Source organism: Myodes glareolus, chromosome 11 (assembly GCF_982192425.1).
Source record: "Myodes glareolus chromosome 11, mMyoGla1.1, whole genome shotgun sequence".
NCBI classification, from domain to species: domain Eukaryota; kingdom Metazoa; phylum Chordata; class Mammalia; order Rodentia; family Cricetidae; genus Myodes; species Myodes glareolus.
Window position 1 is genome coordinate 25,766,752 of NC_142036.1, and position 21,857 is coordinate 25,788,608.

The 21,857-nt window shown below is 42.7% G+C and overlaps 1 protein-coding gene across 3 annotated transcripts in view; it reads right to left on the reverse strand.

Annotated features, from left to right (window-relative positions):
• Catsperb (catsper channel auxiliary subunit beta) overlaps positions 1-21,857 on the reverse strand; it is a 199,454-nt gene that overhangs the window by 96,426 nt on the left and 81,171 nt on the right. For all 3 annotated transcript variants that reach the window (XM_087911568.1, XM_087911569.1, XM_087911570.1), the window contains 4 exons: positions 5,936-6,031; positions 5,691-5,809; positions 4,736-4,768; positions 310-376 (listed from right to left, as the gene is read on the reverse strand). In XM_087911568.1, coding sequence (XP_087767694.1) covers positions 310-376; positions 4,736-4,768; positions 5,691-5,809; positions 5,936-6,031 — 315 coding nt within the window. The remainder of the gene's footprint in view (positions 1-309; positions 377-4,735; positions 4,769-5,690; positions 5,810-5,935; positions 6,032-21,857) is intronic.

Sequence of the window (21,857 nt, forward strand, 5' to 3'; positions counted from 1 at the left end):
TTCAGTGGGGCAGCTCACATCCTGCTGCTTGGGTAATCTGGGCAGGAGTGGGGGGAATCAACTTTTTCCTCCCCAGAATTTTCCTGCTCTCCTTGCATCATTTCCACTTCCTGTCTGGTTTTCCCACCTACACCTCCTGCCTGGCCAATCAGCGTTTATTTAAAACATGATTGACAGAATACAGACAATTCTCCCGTACCACATATAAGAATAGTTATCTTCACATTTTATTCATTTTGGGGTTTGATGCATTTTAAGCTATATATGATCTATAGCAATAAAAGTCCGTTAATATGTCTTAAAATTTACCTTCAAAATTTTCTCTGTTCGCAAAACATTTTTCATTATACCACAGTTTTCCTTTGACATAGTCAACCTATATAAATACATGAATGAAAATGTCAGCTAGGTTGTATCTGGAGTTAAGAAATCAACTTACTTTAAACATTCCAAAGTTTTGATCATTTGTGGATGTGAGGCAAATAAAGACAGAAAACTACACCTGTAAGAGGTTGCAGAATGGGGTCAAGAAACTGGAATGCACATTGTCAACAGTCACCATAAAAGAAATGCAAAGGCCTGATGATGTTCTTGGTTATGAAGTATCTTTCCAAACCCCCAGAAGGTCCTTAAACCTTCACCACAGTGAGATTGGAGCATACACTTATTTTTTAATTTCACACTTGCTGCAACAGGGTATAAGGAGTCCGAACAAAAGGCAGATAATGACAAGTAGCAGCAATATAAAGGCATTGCAAATTGATCATAAGAGAAGGGGTGAACAAATAAGAATATTTTGTTGGATAATAACTATAATAAGGTGAGAAGCTTTGTTAGGGGAAGATTTTGACTTTCCAGCTGTTATTGAGACAAAGAAATCCTTATATTTTTATAGATAGGTCAGTGATAAAATCGATATAAGTTGTTCATGGAAATCTTTAACATATCCTAAATTTGATCATGGTGGTGGTTGATACAAAATACCATAGGGCTAAACATGTTAAAAAGACAAAAGTAATACCATGTAAATTTTACCTTGATAAAACGCTAAGCAAACCATAAGGTCTTTTAAGAGTGAATGACTTATGACTTTTTTAATTAAGCTATATTGTCACTCAAATTAAGCTATTAAAATAAAATTTTTGAGTTCACATAAAAGCCTTCAAGTTTCAGGATACATAATTACCATTATTAATCTTGGAAATTTTAATATAGAATCTTTTTGAGCATTGAAATATGCTCTTCCTTCTGTTTAGACTAATTGATGCATTTTTTTCTATGTGAATCCATACTGCAACAGTCGATTGATTGTCCTTAGGGATGATTTAACTTGTATGAGGCTGATCTCATACCAAAGATGAGTCCAGAATACTGTTCTGATCCAGAGTCGCAGGTTAAGAAGGAACACATGATTTGGATCACATGAGCAATGAAAACCAACCTTAGAGATAATGGAAAGCATTTATTCCTTTGGGACAGTCGAAACGGTGGCTACAAGCCACCTGGCAGCTATTCTTACCAATGGCTGAGGAACAGTTACTTAGAGTAAAGGACACTTACTTAGAGTAAAGTTACTAGTATAAAGGACAGCACACCCAAATCTGAGGACAAAGCCCCTTGGACATCTGCTATTCAAGGGAATCCAGCTAGTTGGAAGTTAGACTCACCCTTCAAATTCCCTATGATTCCTAAGAGGATAACATGGATAGGCCTGGGAAGGGGAATTAGATGAGACCTCTTGGTGAAACTGAGGGAGAGGAGGGCAATCAAGTGGAGGGGATGGGGATAAGAATATGAGGGGACAATGGGACGGTAGAAGTGGATGAGGAGCAGAGGGAGAATAATGAAAGAGATATCTTGATAGAGAGAGCCACTATGGGGTTAGGGAGAAACCTGTTGCTAGTGAAATCCCCAGAATTCACAAGGATGACCCCAGCTAAGACTCCTAGTATTGGTGGAAAGGGTACCTGTACTGGCTTTCCCCTGTAATCAGATTGGTGAATACCCTGTCATCATAGAGCCTTCATCCAGTAAGATAAAGAAACCAGATACAGAGATCCACATCCACAAGCTCCAGGAATCCAGTCAAAAAGAGCGAGGAGGGAATATACGAGCAAGTGAGATTAAGATCATGAAGGGGAAATCTACAGAGAGAGCTGAACCAAGCTCATGGAAAGTCATGAACTCTAGAGCAACAGCTGGAGAGCCTCCATGGGACTGACCTGGGCCCTCTGCATGTGGGAGACAGTTGTGCAGCTTTAGACATTTGAGGGGGCCCTAGGAGTGGGACCAGGATCTAGCTCTGATGCATGTGTTAGCTTGTTGGAGCCCATTCCCTATAGTAGGATGCCATGCTCAGCCTTAATGCAGTGGGGAGGGCCTTGGTCCTGTCCCAACTTAATGTGCCAGGCTTGGTTGACTCCCCAAGGGAAGAATGGATAGGGAGTGAGCTGGGGTGAGAAGGTTATGGGGGAGCAGGAGGAGGCATGGGAGGGACAACTGTGGTTGGAACGTAACTAATAAAAATTAACAGATATAGCAAAATCTAAAAGAAAAAAATTCCCTATGATTTAAAAGAGCTAACAGCTTCCTCTCTTTTGCTGAAATCAGTTTTAGTTTGGTTTCTGTCATTTGTCTACAGGAGGCTGTTTGGAGGCAAGCCTCTGGGAGGTGATTAGGTAGAAGAGTCTGGTGCCTTTCCTAATCTGAAGGAGCCTGGACAGGGGAGATCAGCGCCCTTACAGGAGAGAATCTAGAGATGTAGCCCCAGCCCTTCTGTCAATTAAGGGCACAGGGAGGAGACAGCCGTCTGTGAACCAAGGACTGGGCCCTCAGCAGACACTGAACCAGCCAGTCAGTGCTCATCACAGTTTTTTTCAACTTTTTACCTTCTGCTTAGTTGAAACACGCATTCTCTTTAATTTCCCCCAAACATTTAGAGATGTTTCTTCATCTTTAACTTCTGTGGCACTAGTCTACATCTACTCAATGGCTATGCTATCCTTCTTTTTATTTTACTTTTAATTACAATTGTGGAAGTAAGTCCCAGAAAGTGTTTTTGTGCTATGCAAACTCCTAATCCATCTTGGTTGCCTCTCTTTTCTTTCTTTTTTCTCCTTTTTCTTTCTTTGGCTCTTCTTGTTTGTTTGTTTGTTTGTTTGTTTGCTTTGAGATAGTATTTCAGCCCTGGCAGTCCTGATACTCATCATGTAGACCAGGCTGGCTTTGAACTCACAGAGATCTTGCCTGCCTCTGCTTCCCAAGTGCTGGTATTAAAGATGTGCACCACCACACCCTGCCTTCTTTTTTCTTTTACTATCTCAGTGTCAGTGACAATGATCATGGTAGTAGCTCAGTGAATGCCCATGACTTTATTAGCTAAATTTTGCTGCTCGGGTATAGTTCCCTCTTCACCACTAGAATTCTTGAACATCTCCTGTTTTTAATGACTGTGTTCCATTGGGAGCTCAGATGACCTCAGTTTTTAGAACACATCGACTCCGGCAATGCCTGACTGAGGGGAGATAGTGCAGTGCTCTCTGCTCCTCTGAGTTGCTGTTTCCATGCAGGATAATTTCACCATGGAAAGCCTTCTTCCTCTGAAGGAGTCCTTCAGCCTGTCACTTCAGGCTCTGGGAAAGCTCAGCTCCCCCTTCTAGCCGTCTTCTCTCTGCTCTCTCAAAGCCACCCCCACTGCTGAGAAAAACTATTCCTAGAGTGGGTTCTGAGGGTCAGCTCTCTTTGCAGGATCCTCTACTTGCCTTTCCTTTGCTGCCCTGTGTTGCCATGAGCCATGATCTCATTATTTTAGTCCGTATTCTACTGTCTATACAGAGTAGCCTAGTTTGGGAAAATAATTTCCATACTCCATTTCAGTAAAACAACATGTAAATGTTTGTATCCACTGAATATGTTGGTGTTGCTGGGAATTGAACCCAAAGCCTGAGCGCGCAGGGCAAAGACTCTACCACTGACTCTAGCACACTAACATTTTTGATTGGCAGTTGACCGAATCTGAGCATGTGGATTTGAGAGAAGAGATAAAGTATTTCCATCTGTTCCTTCTACCGTGCATTTGTTTTCTCTCCTGATTTCCCAGTTCTCTGTTTCACTTTTCCTCCCACCAATACTTTGATATTACAATTACTTCTATTTGGTTCCAGAGAACTAAGGTGGTTTCTTACTTGTAGTGACTGTGTACAACACAGGACAGAATGGAAGGGGACATGCCAAGGCCTGAGAATGAATATGGATAATTTTCCTTGCAGTTTCAAAACTGACAGTGCATGTTCATATGTTGAGAATGGCCTTCTTGAATGTGACAGTCTAATTTTGCAACCGAGAAGGAAGCAAACTAACAGAGGAAAAAGTGCCCCAAGAGAACAGAAATGGAGTTGTGGTCATATCTGATGGCAGGTTTGTCCAAAATGGAGATGTTCCTTTTTCTGGGCAGATACAGGATAGGTGGATTGGAAAGTAAAACTTTTGCCAGATTCCAGGCACCCTCTCTAACTGGGAATCTCTGAGCACAGCATGCCTTGAGCAATCTCCACAAGCCAAGAGAGAACCTACCAGAAGGAAAAAATGGCCACCAGAATTAGGAGGGTCTAATAATTATGGAAAAATGTGCTTTTAGTTTAAATTGAAAATAATTTTATGGTATCAAGAAACATGTAGACTGTGAATTATTGCTTTCCAAGTTGCCAAGTGAATTGTAGGAAATCAAAAGTCTTACCCTTTCAAAACCACAAAAGTCTGCTCTTGTAAGCTGAAGGAGGAAGAAGAGGATGAAGAGAAAGAAAAAGAGTTAAAAATTTAGTTGCTTTTCAGAAGGTGTAACAAACCTTTTTATTTTAAGCTGTAACACACACACACACACACACACACACACACACACATTGGTTTCTTTTGTATATCAGAAGATGCATGGCCGAAGGTTACTGTGGCTTCTCATCAGTCTCTTGATGGAACTTCATTGTATGTATATAGCTCCATCTCAGTAATATTTCTCTTCCCTTTGTCCCAGAGTTATGTTGTCTTCTATTCTCTTCCTCAGTCTTTCTGCCTGAGGAAACTTTCTAATCTCTGTAGTTAGACCTGATGAAGAATCTCAACTTCACTTTTCCTCACCTCTTGGTGGAATAAATCAGTTGCCCTACCACAGAATTTCTCAACAGGATTGGTTCCCAGTTATATGAAGGGTCTGCTTTGGTTTTGATTTACTTGTAATGTTGCACATATATAGAGATAGCAGACATTTCAATACACTTGTACAGTGTGTAATTGTCTTATCAGGAGAGTTGGCATCTCTATCATCTTAGGTATGTATTATTTCTTTGACAACATTTAATTTCTGTTCATTTGAATATAACATTTGGCTATAAGAATTACCTTATAGCATTTTAGTAACACATCATGCAATAAATAAATAGACAAGTAGATAGAGAGATGATGTCTTTCCTATTGCATTTGTTTAAAATCTACTAGGGATGCTCCAGCAATAAAACTAATGCCACTCTTACTTATACTTCAAATGCTGTGAAGCAAAGGAAAAGGATATGCTATCATACTTTGTGTCTTTTTAATTTTTAGCTCTAAGAGATACTATTCATAAATCAATTAAAAAACTTTCTTTTTATACCACAGAAGATATTAAGAGTTTTCGATAGGTTACAAAGAAATTTTCATACCTTTATTCCTGAAGAGACTGGATAACGAAGATCAGTACTTACAAATAGACCCAAAGAGGTGAGGAGGACTAAAAAATGATTTGTTAGCACCATATCTATCAATGTCAGTCCTTTGTGTTCTGAAGGAAGAAATCAAATCACATTATAGGTTAGAAACAGTGAGTTTTTTAGAAAGACATTTCATAAATACTGAATGATTTTCAAAATAAATGAAATACAAAGATAAACACAACCAGAAAAATTACCATCTTTAAGGTGTGAATAGATGTTTTCTGTCAGGTCATACCATATGGTATCATTATATTCCCAAAATCCAGACACAGTAACTCCTATAAAAACACCTACCATGAAAGAAAAAGAAATTAGAGCCAGGCAACTTTGCAGAGCTCAATTCCATGAACACAAACCTGCTCCATCTTCTAAGCTAGGCTCCTCCACACTGAATTAGTAACAGTTCTATAGAACTGATGGAGTTCTATATCTAGCATCTATCTATCTATCTATCTATCTATCTATCTATCTATCTATCTATCTATCTATCTATGGAATATATACTTAGTATATAAAAATCCAAATTTCCAAATGAAAACAAACACATATGTGTAAATGTTATAAATAGATACATAATATTTAAGGGGGATTAATTAGAATGGCATTCAGGCTGTAGTCCAATTCAACAATGGCTGTCTACCAGTAGAAAGTCCAGAAACACAGTAGTTGTTCAGTCCACCAGGCTGGGTGTCCCAGCTGGTCTTGAGTATATGCCAGAATCCTGAAGAAGTAGGCGCTAAAGCAGTGAAAGAATACACTTGCTAGTGAGGGCGAGGGCAAGTAGGCAAAGAACAAAAGCTTCCTTCTTCCATGTTCTTCATATATAATGGCACCAGAACGTATGACCCTGATTAAAGGTAAGTCTAGCTACTTCAAATGTTTTATTTTTTTATTAATTTATAAAAATTTCCACTTCCGCCCCTCCTCCCACTACCCTCCCACTCCCCCCACTCCCTCTCCAGTCCTAAGATCAGTCAGGGTTTCCTGTCCCGTGGGAAGTTCAAGTTCCTCCCCCCTCCCTCCAGGTCTAGGAAGGTGAGCATCTGTAGGGAGCCGCCAGGATGTCACCTTGGCGAGATAGTCCTACAGCCTGGAGGTATACATATCCTTTGATGTTGCCGCCTCAGGCCAGTTTGCTCGGAGCCTTGTTTTGCATTTCAAGAGACTCGGTCTCCTGACCTGTCCTGTGACCTTGGGTCCTAGCAGAATGGCATCAACCAATCAGCATTCGAGCCTCTCACCCTAGAAAAGCGGCTGTCTTCGGATTTTTCGCTCTCTCATCATCCCTGTTCCCCATTCCCCCTTTTAATCAAGGAGCTCTAATAAATTGTGATTGAGAAGGATTCTTGATTTTGTGATCGTCCATTCCTGCTGGTCAGGAAGCGCATCACATTTTGGTGCTGAAAACCGGGACGCCGGATTTGAACAAGCCAAGGAGGGAGCAGAATTTAGAACTCAACGCAAAGAGCGGTGACTGACGTCAGGAAATCCTCCAGATGTATACTGATTGCTAAGGCTGGTCCAGAGTGGTAATGTTTGCATTTGTTCTTCTCTGTTGCTTTGGGTTGCGCTGCGATTAACCAGGTGGTGAGTGCCTTTGCTGCTGCGACTGCAGCTCTAGTCAAAAGTAAAACTAAGTCCGCAGTAGATCAAGCGGCATTTTTCTAAAAGGACTTCCTTGTAAGTAAAAAGGAGGTTTTTTTCTTTAACCCAGGGGGTAAGTGCGCATCATGGGCAATTCTTATGGAGCCAGCTCGAACCCCAGGGAGATTTATCGCTCAATCCAGGCATTTTTGCGACAGCGTGATTTAAAGATCTCTTCTAGCACTGTCGCTAACATCGTAAAAGACATTGTTGATGTCTCACCTTGGTTTGCAGCTTCAGGTGATCTAACTTTGCCATCTTGGAATAAGCTAGGCAGGGATTTGGAACAAGCAGAAAGAAATATTGGGAGAGGCACACTTCCTTTTTGGAGGATGGTGCGGGACTGCTTGAAGGAAGAACGTAATATAGAGATATTAAAACAGGGTCGCAAGGCATTACAGAAACATCAGGACAGCTTTTCAGAATCAGATCAGAAGGAGGAACAAGAGTGTAGGCCTAGAAAGAAAAAGGAAAAATTAAAAGATAAGGATCCGGAAATAGAAAAAGGAGAAAAGGGGAAGAGAAACCCCATAGCTTTAGTAGTGAAAGAATTTGTAGATTTAGATTAATCAGAGGAGGAAGAACAACTAGAGGAAGCGGCTGCTAAATCTGAGAAAGAGCAGTGAGGTAGCCTAAGGCGGGGCGATGATGATGTGTTTAATACAAAGGGCAGAAGAGACGAGGCACCAGTACCTTCTGCCCCACCCCCATCCGCCCCTCCACCCATGTACCAGCAGGTAGCTACAGAAGGTCACAGCTTCATAGGAAGGCAAACTTGGTCGCAACTGGCTGCTGCCTTTCCTGTTTTTGAGGAGCCACAGAATTATAATAGGTGGTATGAACCAATCCCATACAGACAGCTGAAGGACTTGGTTGAAGCTGCAAGAAATTATGGAGCAAATGCCAGTTATACAATCGCATTATTGAGAAGGATTGTTACAGCAGTGCTGACTCCTACAGACTGGCAGGAGATTGCAAGAGCAGCTCTTCCAGCAGGGCAGTTCCTGGATTTTAAATCTATAGTCCAGGACAAGGCTCAGACCCAAGAGCGCATTAACATACAAGGCGGCCACCCAGAGTGGACGGCTGATATGCTTCTTGGACAGGGGGCATTTGCTGGAAATCAGAATCATTATCCTTGGGAGGTTTATAGGCAGGTTAGTGAGATTCATTATAGAGCATGGAAATCACTCCCTAATAAAGGTGAAACAGCTGGTAACTTAACCAAGATTATTCAAGGTGCTGCAGAGCCATTCTCTGATTATGTGGCTAGGATGACAGAGGCAGCTGAAAGAATGTTTGGGAATTTAGATATTTCATTGCCTTTTGTCCAGCAAATAATATTTGAACAGAGCACCAAGGAATGTCAAAGAGCAATAGGTCCAGTAAAGGGAAAGGGATTAGAAGCCTGGATCAAAGCCTGCCGTGAAGTTGGGGGGCCTCTAACCAATGCAGGGCTGGCGGCTGCTGTGCTTGCTGCTGCCAGAGGTGTCAGAGGAGATAAGGGAAAGACATGCTTTAAATGTGGACAGTTGGGGCATTTCAAAAAACAATGTCCCAATAGTCATAATGCCTCAGATTCTTCAGGGCTCTCAGCTGCAACATCGCAGAGGCAGCCAGACACTTGTCCCAGATGCAAGAAAGGGAAACATTGGGCTAATGAGTGCAGATCAGTTAGGGATATAAATGGACAACTTATTCCTCAGGCTGTTCAGTCATTGTCAAAAAACGGATTGAGGGGCCCATGCACCCAGGGCCCAAAAATATTTGGGGCAATTCAGAACACGATGGCAGTCCCCGAGATGACTCCATCGTCCCAACAAGAAGGGCAGCCAAAGGCTCCGGAGGGCTGGACCTCTGTACCACCTCCGAACTGCTATTAACTCAGGATATGGGAGTTCAGGTCATAGAAACAGACGTGTCTGGGCCATTAGAAAAAGATACTGTTGGCATAGTCTTGGGACATTCATCCTCAATTATGAAAGGCCTGATAGTCCATCCTGGAGTCATAGACCCTGCCTATGAAGGCTGCATTAAAATTCTTTGCCATTCTCCATACGGGGTAGTTTCCATCGCCCCAGGAGACAGAATAGCTCAACTCTTAGTTCTGCCTTCAGGGCGTAATAAGCTTCCAGCTGAGGGGCTTGTCTTAAAGGACAAAAGCCTTGCTCCCATGGGAGTAGATTTGACTTGTTTATCCTTGGAGCTTGATCAGCGACCAATCTTAAATTTAGAAATAGAAGGAAAGATTTTTTCAGGCCTGGTGGATACTGGAGCAGATAAAAGTATCATCAGATCCCAAGCATGGCCAAAACACTGGCCCTTACAACAGGCCTCCTTCAAGGGCTGGGGTATGCACAAATACCGCATATAAGTGCTAAGGAGTTAGTCTGGAGAACAGAAGATCAGAGAGGGACTTTTCAGCCTTTTGTGGTTGATTTGCCCATCAACCTATGGGGCAGGGATGTGCAGTCTCAAATGAGATTGAGACTTACAAATGATTATTCTGATACCGGTAAGCAAATGATGGCACGTCAGGGCTATGTTCCCAATAAGGGACTTGGTAAATGTCTCCAAGGTAGACAGAATCCTATTGAGACTGTCTCCAAGTTAGATAGAAAAGGCTTGGGTTTTTCATAGGGGCCACTGAAGCTGTAGCTTCCACACAAAAGACAATGCCCATCCCTTGGCTAGTAGATAAGCCGGTATGGGTCCCTCAGTGGCCCCTTTCCTTGGAAAAGCTGGAGGCTGCAAGACAATTAGTACAAGAACAGTTAGAACTAGGACATTTAGAACATTCTGTATTGCGTTGGAATACGCCTATTTTTGTGATTAAAAAGGCTTCTGGAGGTTGGAGGTTACTGCATGACCTTAGGGCAGTCAATGCTCAGATGCAGGTCATGGGCCCAGCCCAGCAGGGCCTCCCATTGCTTTCAGCAATACCAAAGAATTGGCCTGTAATTTCCTTGGACATCAAGGACTGTTTCTTTTCAATTCCCGTGTGCCCTCAGGACCGGGAAAAGTTTGCATTTACTCTTCCATCTGTTAACAATGAGCAACCCAATGCTCAGTTTCAATGGAAAACTTTGCCTCAGGGAATGGCCAATAGCGCCCTCATGTGTCAGTTATATGTAGATGCAGCATTGAATCCTGTTAGGAGACAATTTCCTACCGTGAGAATTATCCACTATATGGATGATTTATTGTTATCTGCCCCCCATCAGGAAACCCTGAAGGAAGTTTTCCAAAAGGTTACATCACCTTTCGATGGTGAAATTTTTGGGGACTATAATCACCCCTGAAAGCATCAGGCCTCAGAAAGTGCTTATTCGCACCCATCACCTTAAAACTCTTAATGATTTCCAGCAGTTGCTGGGAGATATAAATTGGATTAGAGGATATTTAAGTATACCTCGATCTGAGCTCTTGCCTTTGTTTTCCATCTTAGAAGGCAATCCTGATATCTGTTCACCTAGAGCCATGACCCCGGCTGCAATGCAGGCCCTTAAGAGGGTAGAATCTGCTATTACTACAGCTCAATTACAGCGAGTGAATCCATCCTTACCAATTTTGCTATGCATTCTCAAAACAAAGAATTATCCCACTGGAGTGTTATGGCAAGATGGACCCCTCTGGTGGATGTATGGAAATTCCATAGGAGCAAGATCTGTTCAATATTATCCAGAATTGGTGGCTGGCCAAGCATTAATGGGAATAAAGTTTTGCTTAGCCCACTTTGCGAGAATGCCTGACAAGTTGATAATTCCCTATACGAGGGAACAGGTAGAAGTTTTGACAGCCACAGTAGATGGCTGGGCTATCCTGCTTTGTGCATTCCCTAATGTTATTGACAATCATGTGCCAAGGCACCCCTTAATAAATTTTGTGGAGAAAAATTTGGTGTATTTTCCCAGGATTACCTCGCCCCACCCATTAGAAGGAGCCTTAACTATCTACACAGATGGCTCAAAGACCGGAAAAGGGGCTCTGGTGGCAGGAAATGCTAAACCTGTGGTCTTTCAATTTCGGCCTGATTCCCCCCAAGTCACTGAATGCTTGGTGGTTTTGGAGGTGTTTCAGAGATTTCTTGAGCCATTTAATTTAATTTCAGATTCACAATATGTGGTCAATGCTGTGGCCTCTCTTGAGGTTGCAGCCTCAATTCGCAGCTCAAGTACAGTGTCTAATATTCTTTTACAAATACAAAAACATATTTTAAAAGGAGAAAATCCCTTTTATGTTGCTCATATTCGAGCCCATTCTCTCTTACCAGGACCTATGGCAGAGGCCAATGCTCAAGCTGATGGTGCTACTCGAGCACTCGCCCTTGTGGCTACAGATTCACTCCAGCTAGCTAGAGATTTCCATCAGCTCTATCATGTTCCAGCGAATACACTTCGCTTAAAGTTTAAGATCTCTAGGGAAAATGCCAGGAGGATAGTAAAAGCCTGTCCCTCCTGCATGACCATGTTACATTCCCCACATATTGGGGTAAATCCCAGGGGGTTAAAGCCAAACTCACTCTGGCAAATGGATGTGACTCACATCTCGGAGTTTGGTAGACAAAAGTATGTTCATGTGTCGGTGGACACATGCTCTGGAATAATTCATGCCACCCCACTGGCAGGGGAAAAGGTAACTCATGTAAAAATGCATTGCTTAGAGGCCTGGGCAGCTTGGGGAAAGCCAAGTTGTTTAAAAACCGACAATGGCCCGGCATATGCCTCACAGGGCTTTAAAGCCTTTTGCAAGCAATTACAAGTTGAACATACCACTGGCCTACCATACAATCCTCAAAGCTAGGGTATCGTAGAAAGAGCAAATAGAAATTTAAAGGAAATTTTGCGAAAGCAAAAAGGGGGAATAGCTGTAGCAGCTTCCCCCAGAGAAAGGATTTCTCTTGCACTCTTTACACTTAATTTTTTAATTCAAAATATTGCTGGAAAAACAGCAGCAGACAGGCATGCCCTGTTTGAAAGCTCTACAGAGCGAGATTTGGTCATGTGGAAGGATGTATTGATTAATAAATGGTGTGGACCGGATCCGGTAATTACCAGATCCAGGGGAGCAATTTGCATTTTCCCTCAGAATCGTGAAGATCCAATCTGGGTGCCAGCGAGACTGACAAGAGAAATAAAGAAGAAAGATGATCCAGTGGATGCTGAGTGTCCTGCTGTGGAAGATTCGTGCGGAGGCAGCAGAGATGACCCTCTGGGCCGTGTCAAGAGCAACTGTTTCACATTATCACCTTGAGCAGCACCCTGTGCAACCTCTTATCTCTTAACAATTTTCTGACTGACTCTATTCTGCCTTTTCCTTCCTTAGGAATGGGTGGGAGCAGAGATATTCTTGGCATGCTGTGTCTAGGTGGAAGTGCTGTATGTCTTTGATTGGTGTGCTACCTGCTAGCCCAAGTGAGGAGGGACAAGGTCTTTGTGGCACAGGCCTTGGCAGCCTTGGAATGTGTATCCTCACCCCAAGTTTGGCTCTCAGCTTCAAAAGAGCTCATAGGCAATTAGCCATGCATACCCTCTAGGGACCAGATAGTCCCACGGCATAGAGGAAGGTATGCATAGGCAGAGGGTATGCAGACACAGCCCTAGCACTCCCAGGGTAGTTGTCCCATTGCACGGGGAGGGTGTGTCTTGTTTTTCTTTTCTTTAATCGGTCCACACATCATGAGGTGGGGACCAGATTAGAAAATAGTTTTGCCTTATTGCTCTTATTAACAAGAGAAGAGGGAGATGTAGGGAGCCACCTGGAGGCACAGGTGGTCCTGCAGTTTGGAGGTATACAAGTCCATACCTGGCTTAGCCACGTGGGGCTGAGCACCCTTGCTTGCACATGCTCAGTCCAGCAGAATGGCATTAACCAATCAGGACAGCATTCAAGCCTCTCCACCGTTTAAAAGCAGCTGCCTCTGGGCTCTACTTCCTCTCTCTAAGCTTTCTCTTGTCCCTGCACTCTCTCTTCCCTTCCCCCAATTTTCCTCAACCAAATGCTCCGAATAAAGACGTGTACAGGGAAGGAATTCTTGTTTTTAGTGGCGTTCATTCCTGCTGGTCAGGAAGCGCGTCACAAGCATCCAAACAGACTAGGATCCCAAAAAGCCAGTACATGCAGAGGAAACAAGTCCCAGTGCCATTATCAATGGCTTCTCAGACAGTCCCTGTGTCAGCCACATGTTTTAATTAATAAAAATTCCTCACAGGTTTACCCAGCACTTTGGGTTTTACTTGATTCTAGATGTAGTGAGGCTGACACGGAAGAATAGCCATCATGAGCCATCAGTCTGACAAACAGTCTTATCTCCTATGTCATGCTTAATTTTGAAATGAAACCAATAACTAGGTCATAATTATGCTCACATGGTATAACTTTCCCATCCACAACCACAAACACATTATATACTTAACCAGATCATAATTTGGCCTAACATGCTATAATAATGCCTCACACAACTGCAAACACATTCTAAATTTTAGGATAGGTGGGAATGGTTCTTGAGAGGTGTTCTTTTAGAATCTAAAAACATGAATATGAAAACTTAAAAACCACTAATATTTATTAATTGATGTTATAGTGTGTATAAAGAAATCAAGAAAGAACACACAAATATCTGCAAAAATACATTCTTAACAAAATATCACAGCAATTATAACCTCATTTCTTCAACTGGTCACACGGCCTTAGTTGGTATTTATAGCTGTGTTTGCCTACTACCCTTTCTGGCATTTCCTCTACCCACAGCAAACCTTAGGAAGTCTTGGCACTTTTCCTAGAAGATTGATCCATACCCTCATTCCTGAAGGACCTGTGTTCACTGTCATCCTGCCTGAATTAGTTGTTGCAACTTCCCCTCAACACTAATCAAAGACACCCTAAAGGATCTTCTGCATTCTAGACGTAATTTTTCTTATCTCAGTTGTGGAGAAGCAACTCAATTTTCCCTTGGTAATCTGAATCAGTCACCACTCTTAATACTCTTATTCCTTTCTTAGTCTGTAGGGTTAAGGGCAGCCAGGAGATAGTCTGAACTTCCAGTTCAATGGAATGCTGTTGAGTCTCCTGGCAGGAGCATTCTTCCTTCTGGAACTAAAACTGCTAGGCCAGAAGAACTTAAGGTCATGGGAATAGGAAGCAAAATTATGCTAGTGGGTCACTAGGGGTGAATGAATGGAACAATTCCTTTTTTCACCTTGTGATCCCTGAACCCCATAGATCCTGGCTATGGGAGAGACTGTACCATATATCTGCTGCTGATTCAAAGAATATACCACCTTCTGAAGGCTTTTGACCCCATCCTCCGGCTACTGCCACCTAATCTGTGCTATAACTGTGTTTTCAAAAGTTCATTTCATCATTCTATTAGGCAAGCTGCTTCAGGATGCTGAGACTCTATTAAGACCAGTAGATTATATGATTATAGGCCCACTCTCCCACTTCTCTGGTTGTGAAGTAAGCTCTTTTGTTAGAAGCAATACTGTGTGGACCATCAGGATAGTGGATACGGCTCTCCTTGAGTTCGCAGATAATGGCTTGGCAGAAGTATTGCATGAAGGAAACAGAAAGACAAAGCACTGTCCTTTCTCTTGAGAGGAAGCTGTCCAATGTGGTTAACCTGCCACCAGTTCGATAGCTGCTCAACCTGAGGAATGGTGCCATATCTGGGGCACAGTGTTGTTCTTTGTTATTGGCAGATCTGGTACTCAGCAGCAGCTGTGTTCAAGTCAGCCTTAGTGAGTAGCAGTCCGTGCTGTCCAGTTTATGTATAACCCCCATCTCTGCCACCACGGCCACTTTGTTAAGGGGATCTTTGGGTAACGACAAGGATGGAAGGGCAAAGAGGCTAACTGGTCATGGACTGGACCATCCCATCTTGATTATTGAACCCCTACCCTCTGAAGTCACTTTTTAATGGGCATTTACAAGACACAAGAATCTTCACATCCTTCATTCATTAGAGGAGATCTGTCTACATCCTTCCTTACCAGATATCGTTCTCACAGTTTCCGACCATCATCGTTACAATCCCTGACATCTAGTTCATACAGCTCATCAACCAGTGAACCATCACAAATCTAGATATTTCTCATTCAAAACAAAATATATGACAATGCCTGAAGTTCTTTCAACTGAGATTTCCCTTTTCTGGTGCCTTCAGGATTGTCCCAGAAAGAGGTTGTAATGCTACAGCTGTCTACTTCGGGGTGATTCCTGCATAATGTGTAGAACCATTGAAAAATCGGGCCCTCGTCTTTTCTTCCTTAGTCAACTGATGAGGTCACACCCCATGAGGCTATATGTACATATTTAGGAGCAGGGAGCATTGTAATGGGAGTAGGAACCACAGGCATTTGGGGAACTTCTTCCTGTTATTTACTTGTGCCTTCTGAACCTACTCAGGGACCTGGAGAGATGGATCAGAGGTTAAGAGCACTAACTGCTCTTCCAGAGGTCTTGAGTTCAATTCCCAGTAATCACATGGTGGCTCACAACAACCTGTAATAAGGTCTGGTGCCAGAAAGATGAACATGGTATGTACTCATTCATAAGTGAATACTATTTGTAAAGCAAAGAATACTGAGCCTATAGTTCATGATCCTAGAGAAGCTAAGTAACACGGTGAGCCCTAAGAAAATCATACATAGAGAGCTCCCCCGCCAGCCATCCCAGCTTCCAGCCAGAGGGCCATCGGAGGGGTGAGTTTGGGCCCGGCAAGGAGGAGCTCGGACTTCCCCCGACCCCATAGACTCCCAGGTCACTCTGCATTGCTGGCTGCACCCTGCTAGCTCCCCCGCCAGCCATCCCAGCTTCCAGCCAGAGGGCCATTGGAGGGGGGAGTTTGCTTCGGGCCCGCGGCAGGGGCCCGGTGAGGAGGAACTCGGATTTTCCCAGACCCCATAGATTCCCAGGTCACCCTGCAGTGCTGGTTCAACCCTGCTAAGCTCTCCCGCCTGCCATCCCAGCTTCCATCCAGGTACAAATTCCTATATTTCTCCCTTCCCACTGAGGTCATAAAATTTCCCCAGCTCAGCTGCCTTGCACGCTGGGCCTGCTTGGTAGGCGCATCCCGGAAAGAGGGAGTGCCTGTGCTTCAATAGCCTGCCTGAGGAAAGGTAGGCATTCTATTAGTGAATTCCCTGCCCAACAAGGGAACCTGACCCGCTACCAGAAGTTCTAATAGAGAGCATTTGAACGAAGAGATGGGCAGACGCCAAGGCAAGACCTCCTCCAACAATCTGAAAAACAACATGAAAACACCAGATCCCAACGACCCTACAACAGAAGGACTTGAACACTCTAACCCAGAAGAAGTGGAAAAAAGTGCCATTATAAAAGCAATAGAGTCCCTTAAACAGGATATGAATAACTCCCTTAAAGAATTGGATGAGAAGTATAACAAAAAATTTCAAGAAATGAGTATAGAAATGGATGACAAATATAACAAAAAGTTTGAAGAAATAAGTAAATCCGTGAATGATACCCTGAGAAACCAAGAAAAAACAATCAAACAAGTAAAGGAAACAGTCCAAGAATTGAAAACTGAAATGGAGGCAATGAAGAAAACACAAAACGAGAACCAGCTGGATATGGAAAACCTAGGTAAACGAACGGAGACTACAGAATCAAGCATAACCAATAGAATACAAGAGAAGAACGAATCTCAGATTCTGAAGATACCATAGAGAAATTAAATGCTCTGGTCAAAGAAAACGGCAAATCCAACAAATTCTCTTCACAAAACATTCAGGAAATCTGGGACACAATAAAAAAAACCAAATCTAAGAATAATAGGGATTGAAGAAGGAGAAGAACTGCAAATCAAAGGCCCAGAAAATATATTTAACAAAATTATAGAAGAAAACTTTCCCAATCTAAAGAACGATATTCCTATGAAGGTTCAAGAAGCATACAGAACACCAAATAGACTGGATCAAAAAAAAAAAAGTCCCCTCGCCATATAATAATCAAAACACAAAACATTCAGATTAAAGAAAGAATATTGAGAGCTGCAAAGGAAAAAGGTCAAGTGACTTATAAAGGTAAACCTATCAGGCTTACACCAGACTTCTTTATGGAAACCATGAAAGCCAGAAGATCCTGGATAGAGGTACTGCAGAAACTAAGAGACCATGGATGCAAACCCAGACTACTATACCCAGCCAAGCTATCGTTTACTATCAACGGAGAAAACAAAATATTCCAGGATAAAAATAAATTTAAACAATTCGTAGCCACAAATTCAGCCTTACAGAAAGTAATAGAAGGAAAATCGCAAACCAGCTAACATCAAATTGAACGGAGAGAAACTCAAAGTCATTCCACTGAAATCAGGAACACGACAACGCTGTCCACTCTCTCCATACCTCTTCAATATAGTGCTTGAAGTTCTAGCAATAGCAATAAGACAACATAAGGGGATCAAGGGGATTCGAATTGGAAAGGATGAAGTTAAACTTTCGTTATTTGCAGATGATATGATAGCGTACATAAGCAACCCCAAAAACTCTACCAAAGAACTCCTACAGTTGATAAACACCTTTAGTAATGTGGCAGGATACAAGATCAAAAAAATCGGTTGCCCTCCTATACACAAAGGATAAAGAAGCAGAGAGGGAAATCAGAGAAACATCACCTTTCATGATAGCCACAAATAGCATAAAATATCTTGGGGTAACTCTAACCAAGGAAGTGAAAGACCTATTTGACAAGAACTTTAAGTCCTTGAAGAAAGAAATTGAGGAGGATACCAGAAAATGGAAAGACCTCCCCTGCTCTTGGATTGGGAGAATCAACATAGTAAAAATGGCAATTCTACCAAAAGCAATCTATAGATTCAACGCAATTCCCATCAACATTCCATCGAACTTCTTCACAGACCTTGAGAGAACAATAATCAAGTTTATATGGAAAAACAAAAAACCCAGGATAGCCAAAACAATCTTATACAATAAAGGAACTTCTGGAGGCATTACCATCCCTGACTTCAAACTCTATTACAGAGCAACAGTATTGAAAACAGCTTGGTACTGGCATAACAACAGAGAAGTCGACCTATGGAATAGAATAGAAGACCCGGGTATTAACCCACAAACGTATGAACACCTGATATTTGACAAGGGAGCTAAAGGTATACAATGGAAGAAGGAAAGCATCTTTAACAAATGGTGCTGGCATAACTGGATGTCAACCTGTAGAAGAATGAAAGTAGATCCATATCTATCACCATGCACAAAACTCAGGTCCAAATGGATTAAAGACATCAACATTAATCCGACCACTTTGAACCTGATAGAAGAGAAAGTGGGAAGTAGTCTACAAGATATAGGCACAGGAGACCAGTTCCTAAGCAGAACCCCAGGAGCGCAGACAATAAGAGAAGCAATGAATAATTGGGATCTCCTGAAACTGAGAAGCTTCTGTAAAGCAAAGGACACTGTCAGTAAGACCAAAAGGCTGCCTTCTGACTGGGAGAAGATCTTCACCAACCCCTCATCAGACAAAGGTCTGATCTCCAAAATATACAAAGAACTCAAGAAACTAGACACTAAAACTCTAATTAACCCAATTAAAAAATGGGGTACTGAACTGAACAGAGAATTCTCAACAGAAGAACTTCGAATGGCCAAAAGGCACTTAAGGTCATGCTCAACCTCCTTTGCTATCAGGGAAATGCAAATCAAAACAACTTTGAGATATCATCTTACACCTGTCAGAATAGCCAAACTCAAAAACACCAATGATAGCCTATGCTGGAGAGGATGTGGAATGAGGGGAACACTCATCCATTGTTGGTGGGAATGCAAACTTGTGCAGCCACTGTGGAAATCAGTGTGGCGGTTTCTCAGGAAACTGGGAGTCAACCTCCCTCAGGACCCAGCAATTCCACTCTTGGGATATACCCAAGAGATGCCCTATCATACTACAAAAGCATTTGTTCAACTATGTTCATAGCAGCACTATTTGTAATAGCCAGAGCCTGGAAACAACCTAGGTGCCCCTCAATAGAAGAATGGTTAAAGAAGGTGTGGAACATATACACATTAGAGTTCTACTCAGTGGTAAAAAACAATGACATCTTGAATTTTGCATGCAAATGGATGGAAATAGAAAACGCTTTACTGAGTGAGGTAAGCCAGACCCAAAAAGAGGAATATGGTATATATTCACTCATATGTGGATTCTAACCATAATTAAAGGTCTTTGAGCCTATTATTCGTGATCCTAGAGAAGCTAAATAAGAAGGTGAACCTGATGAAAATCATGTAGCTATCTGCCTGGAGATTGGAAATAGACAAGAGTCCCAGGTAACCTCGGGTGCATGGGTGGGTGGGAGGGTTGTTGGAAGGGGAGAGGGTTAGAGAGAAGGGAGTAGGGGAGGAATGGGGAAAGCTAAGTGGACTGGGATGGGGGGAGGGAGGAAGGATGGATATGAGATCAGGGAAGAATATATTTCAACTAAGGGAGTCATTTTAGGGTTTACAGGAGACTTGATTATAAATGGGATCCCAGGTCCAAGGAGATCCCCAGATTGTTCTCTGGACAGAAGAGAGGGTGCCTGAAATGGCCTAGGCCCATAACCATACTGATGAATATTTTGCTTATCACCATAGAACCTTCATCTGGCGATGGATGGAGATAGAGACAGAGACCCACATCGGAACACTGGACTTAACTCCCTAGGTCCAAACGAGAAGCAGAAGGAAAGAGAACGTGAGCAAAGAAGGCAAGAGCAGAGAGAACCTTCATCCCACGATGGATGGTGATACAGATGGAGACCCACATTGGAGCACCGGACTGAGCCCCCCAAGGTCCAAATGAGGAGCAGAAGGAGGAATGAAATGAAAAAGGAAATCAGGACTGCAAGGGATGCGATCACCCACTGATACAAGGGGACGGATCTAATGAGAGTTTACCAAGGCTAGTTGGACTGGGACTGAACAAGGACGCAATCCAACCAGATTCTCTGAATGTGGCCGGATTCTCTGAATGTGGCTGGCCCGGAGTCTTTCTGAAAAGTCATTGACAATGGCACTGGGACTTGTTTCCTCTGCATATACTGGATTTTTCGGATCCAGTCTGTCTGGACACTCACCTTCCTGGACCTGGAGGGAGGCGGGAGGAACTTGAACTTCCCACTGGGCAGGAAACCTTGACTGCTCTTAGGGATGGAGAGGGAGGAGGAGAGGGAGTGGGGGGAGTGGGAGGGTGTTGGGAAGAGAGGCGGAAATGGAAACTTTTATAATTTAATAAAATTACAAAAAAATTTAAAAAAAAAGAAAATCATACATAGATCTACCCAGAACGGGAAAATAGTCAAGATTGCCTAACAAAATTGGAAGCATTGGGGGAAGGGCTAAGCAATAGAAGAGAAGATGCCCAAACTGGCCTTGCCCTGTAATCAGACTGATGAATATCTTTTCATCGAGAAACTGATGGAAACAGAGGCACAGACCAGCAGCGGAGCACTGGGCTGAGCTCCTAAAGTCCAGTTGAAGAGTGGGAGGAGTGAGAATATGAGCAAAGAGGTCAAGACCATGATGGGGACAACCACTGAAACAATTTACCCGAGCTAATGGGAGCTCACCAACTCCAGATGGACAGGGAAGGAACCAGCTTAGTACCAAACTAGTCCCTCTGAATGTGGTTGACATTGTATGGCTGGGGCAGACTGCAGGGCCACATGCGGTGGCACCAGGATTTATCCCTACTGCTTATACTGTCTGTTTGGGAACCTATTCTCTTTGAATGGATACCTTGCTCAGCCTAGATACAGTAGGGCGGGCCTTGGGCCTTCCCCAAAGCAATGTGCCTTACCCTCTCTGAAGAGTAGATGGGAGGAGGGATAGGGAGTAGGTAAAGGGAATAGGAGGAAGGGAGGGAGTGGGGAACTGGGTTTGATATGTAAAATGAAAAAGATAGTTTGTTTTCTTTTAAAAATAATAAAATAAATTTTTAAACATAAAATAAACTGGGCATAAAGTAAAAAGATCTGGTGTCCTTTTCTGGCCTGCAGGAACATATGCAAGAAGAATCCTGTATATATAATGAATAAATAAATCTTAAAAAAAAACACAGAACCTGCTCAGGCTTGATCAGATATATCCAACTTCCATTTGATAATAGATTGCTGCTGTGAATATTTTACTTCATGGCTTAGTGGGTCACCAACTCATGATGGGTAGCTCAGTTTCCATGATAACTTGGTGGCCTATTATCAAATGTTCAGTTTCCACTAAAGTCCATTAGCAGGCTAAGATCTGCCTCTCAAGGATAAAATAGTTAACTAAAGATAATATCCCAAAGGTGCCTTCCATGATTCTCACATATGGTCCTGCCAAAGGCTCCAAACAGCATCCTTATTTGCTGCTGACACCTCAAGTATCATTAGGTATGCTGCATCATATGGCCCATGAGGTAGAGCAACCTTCTAAGCAGTCTGGACTTGTTGGAGAGTCTTCTCCTGTT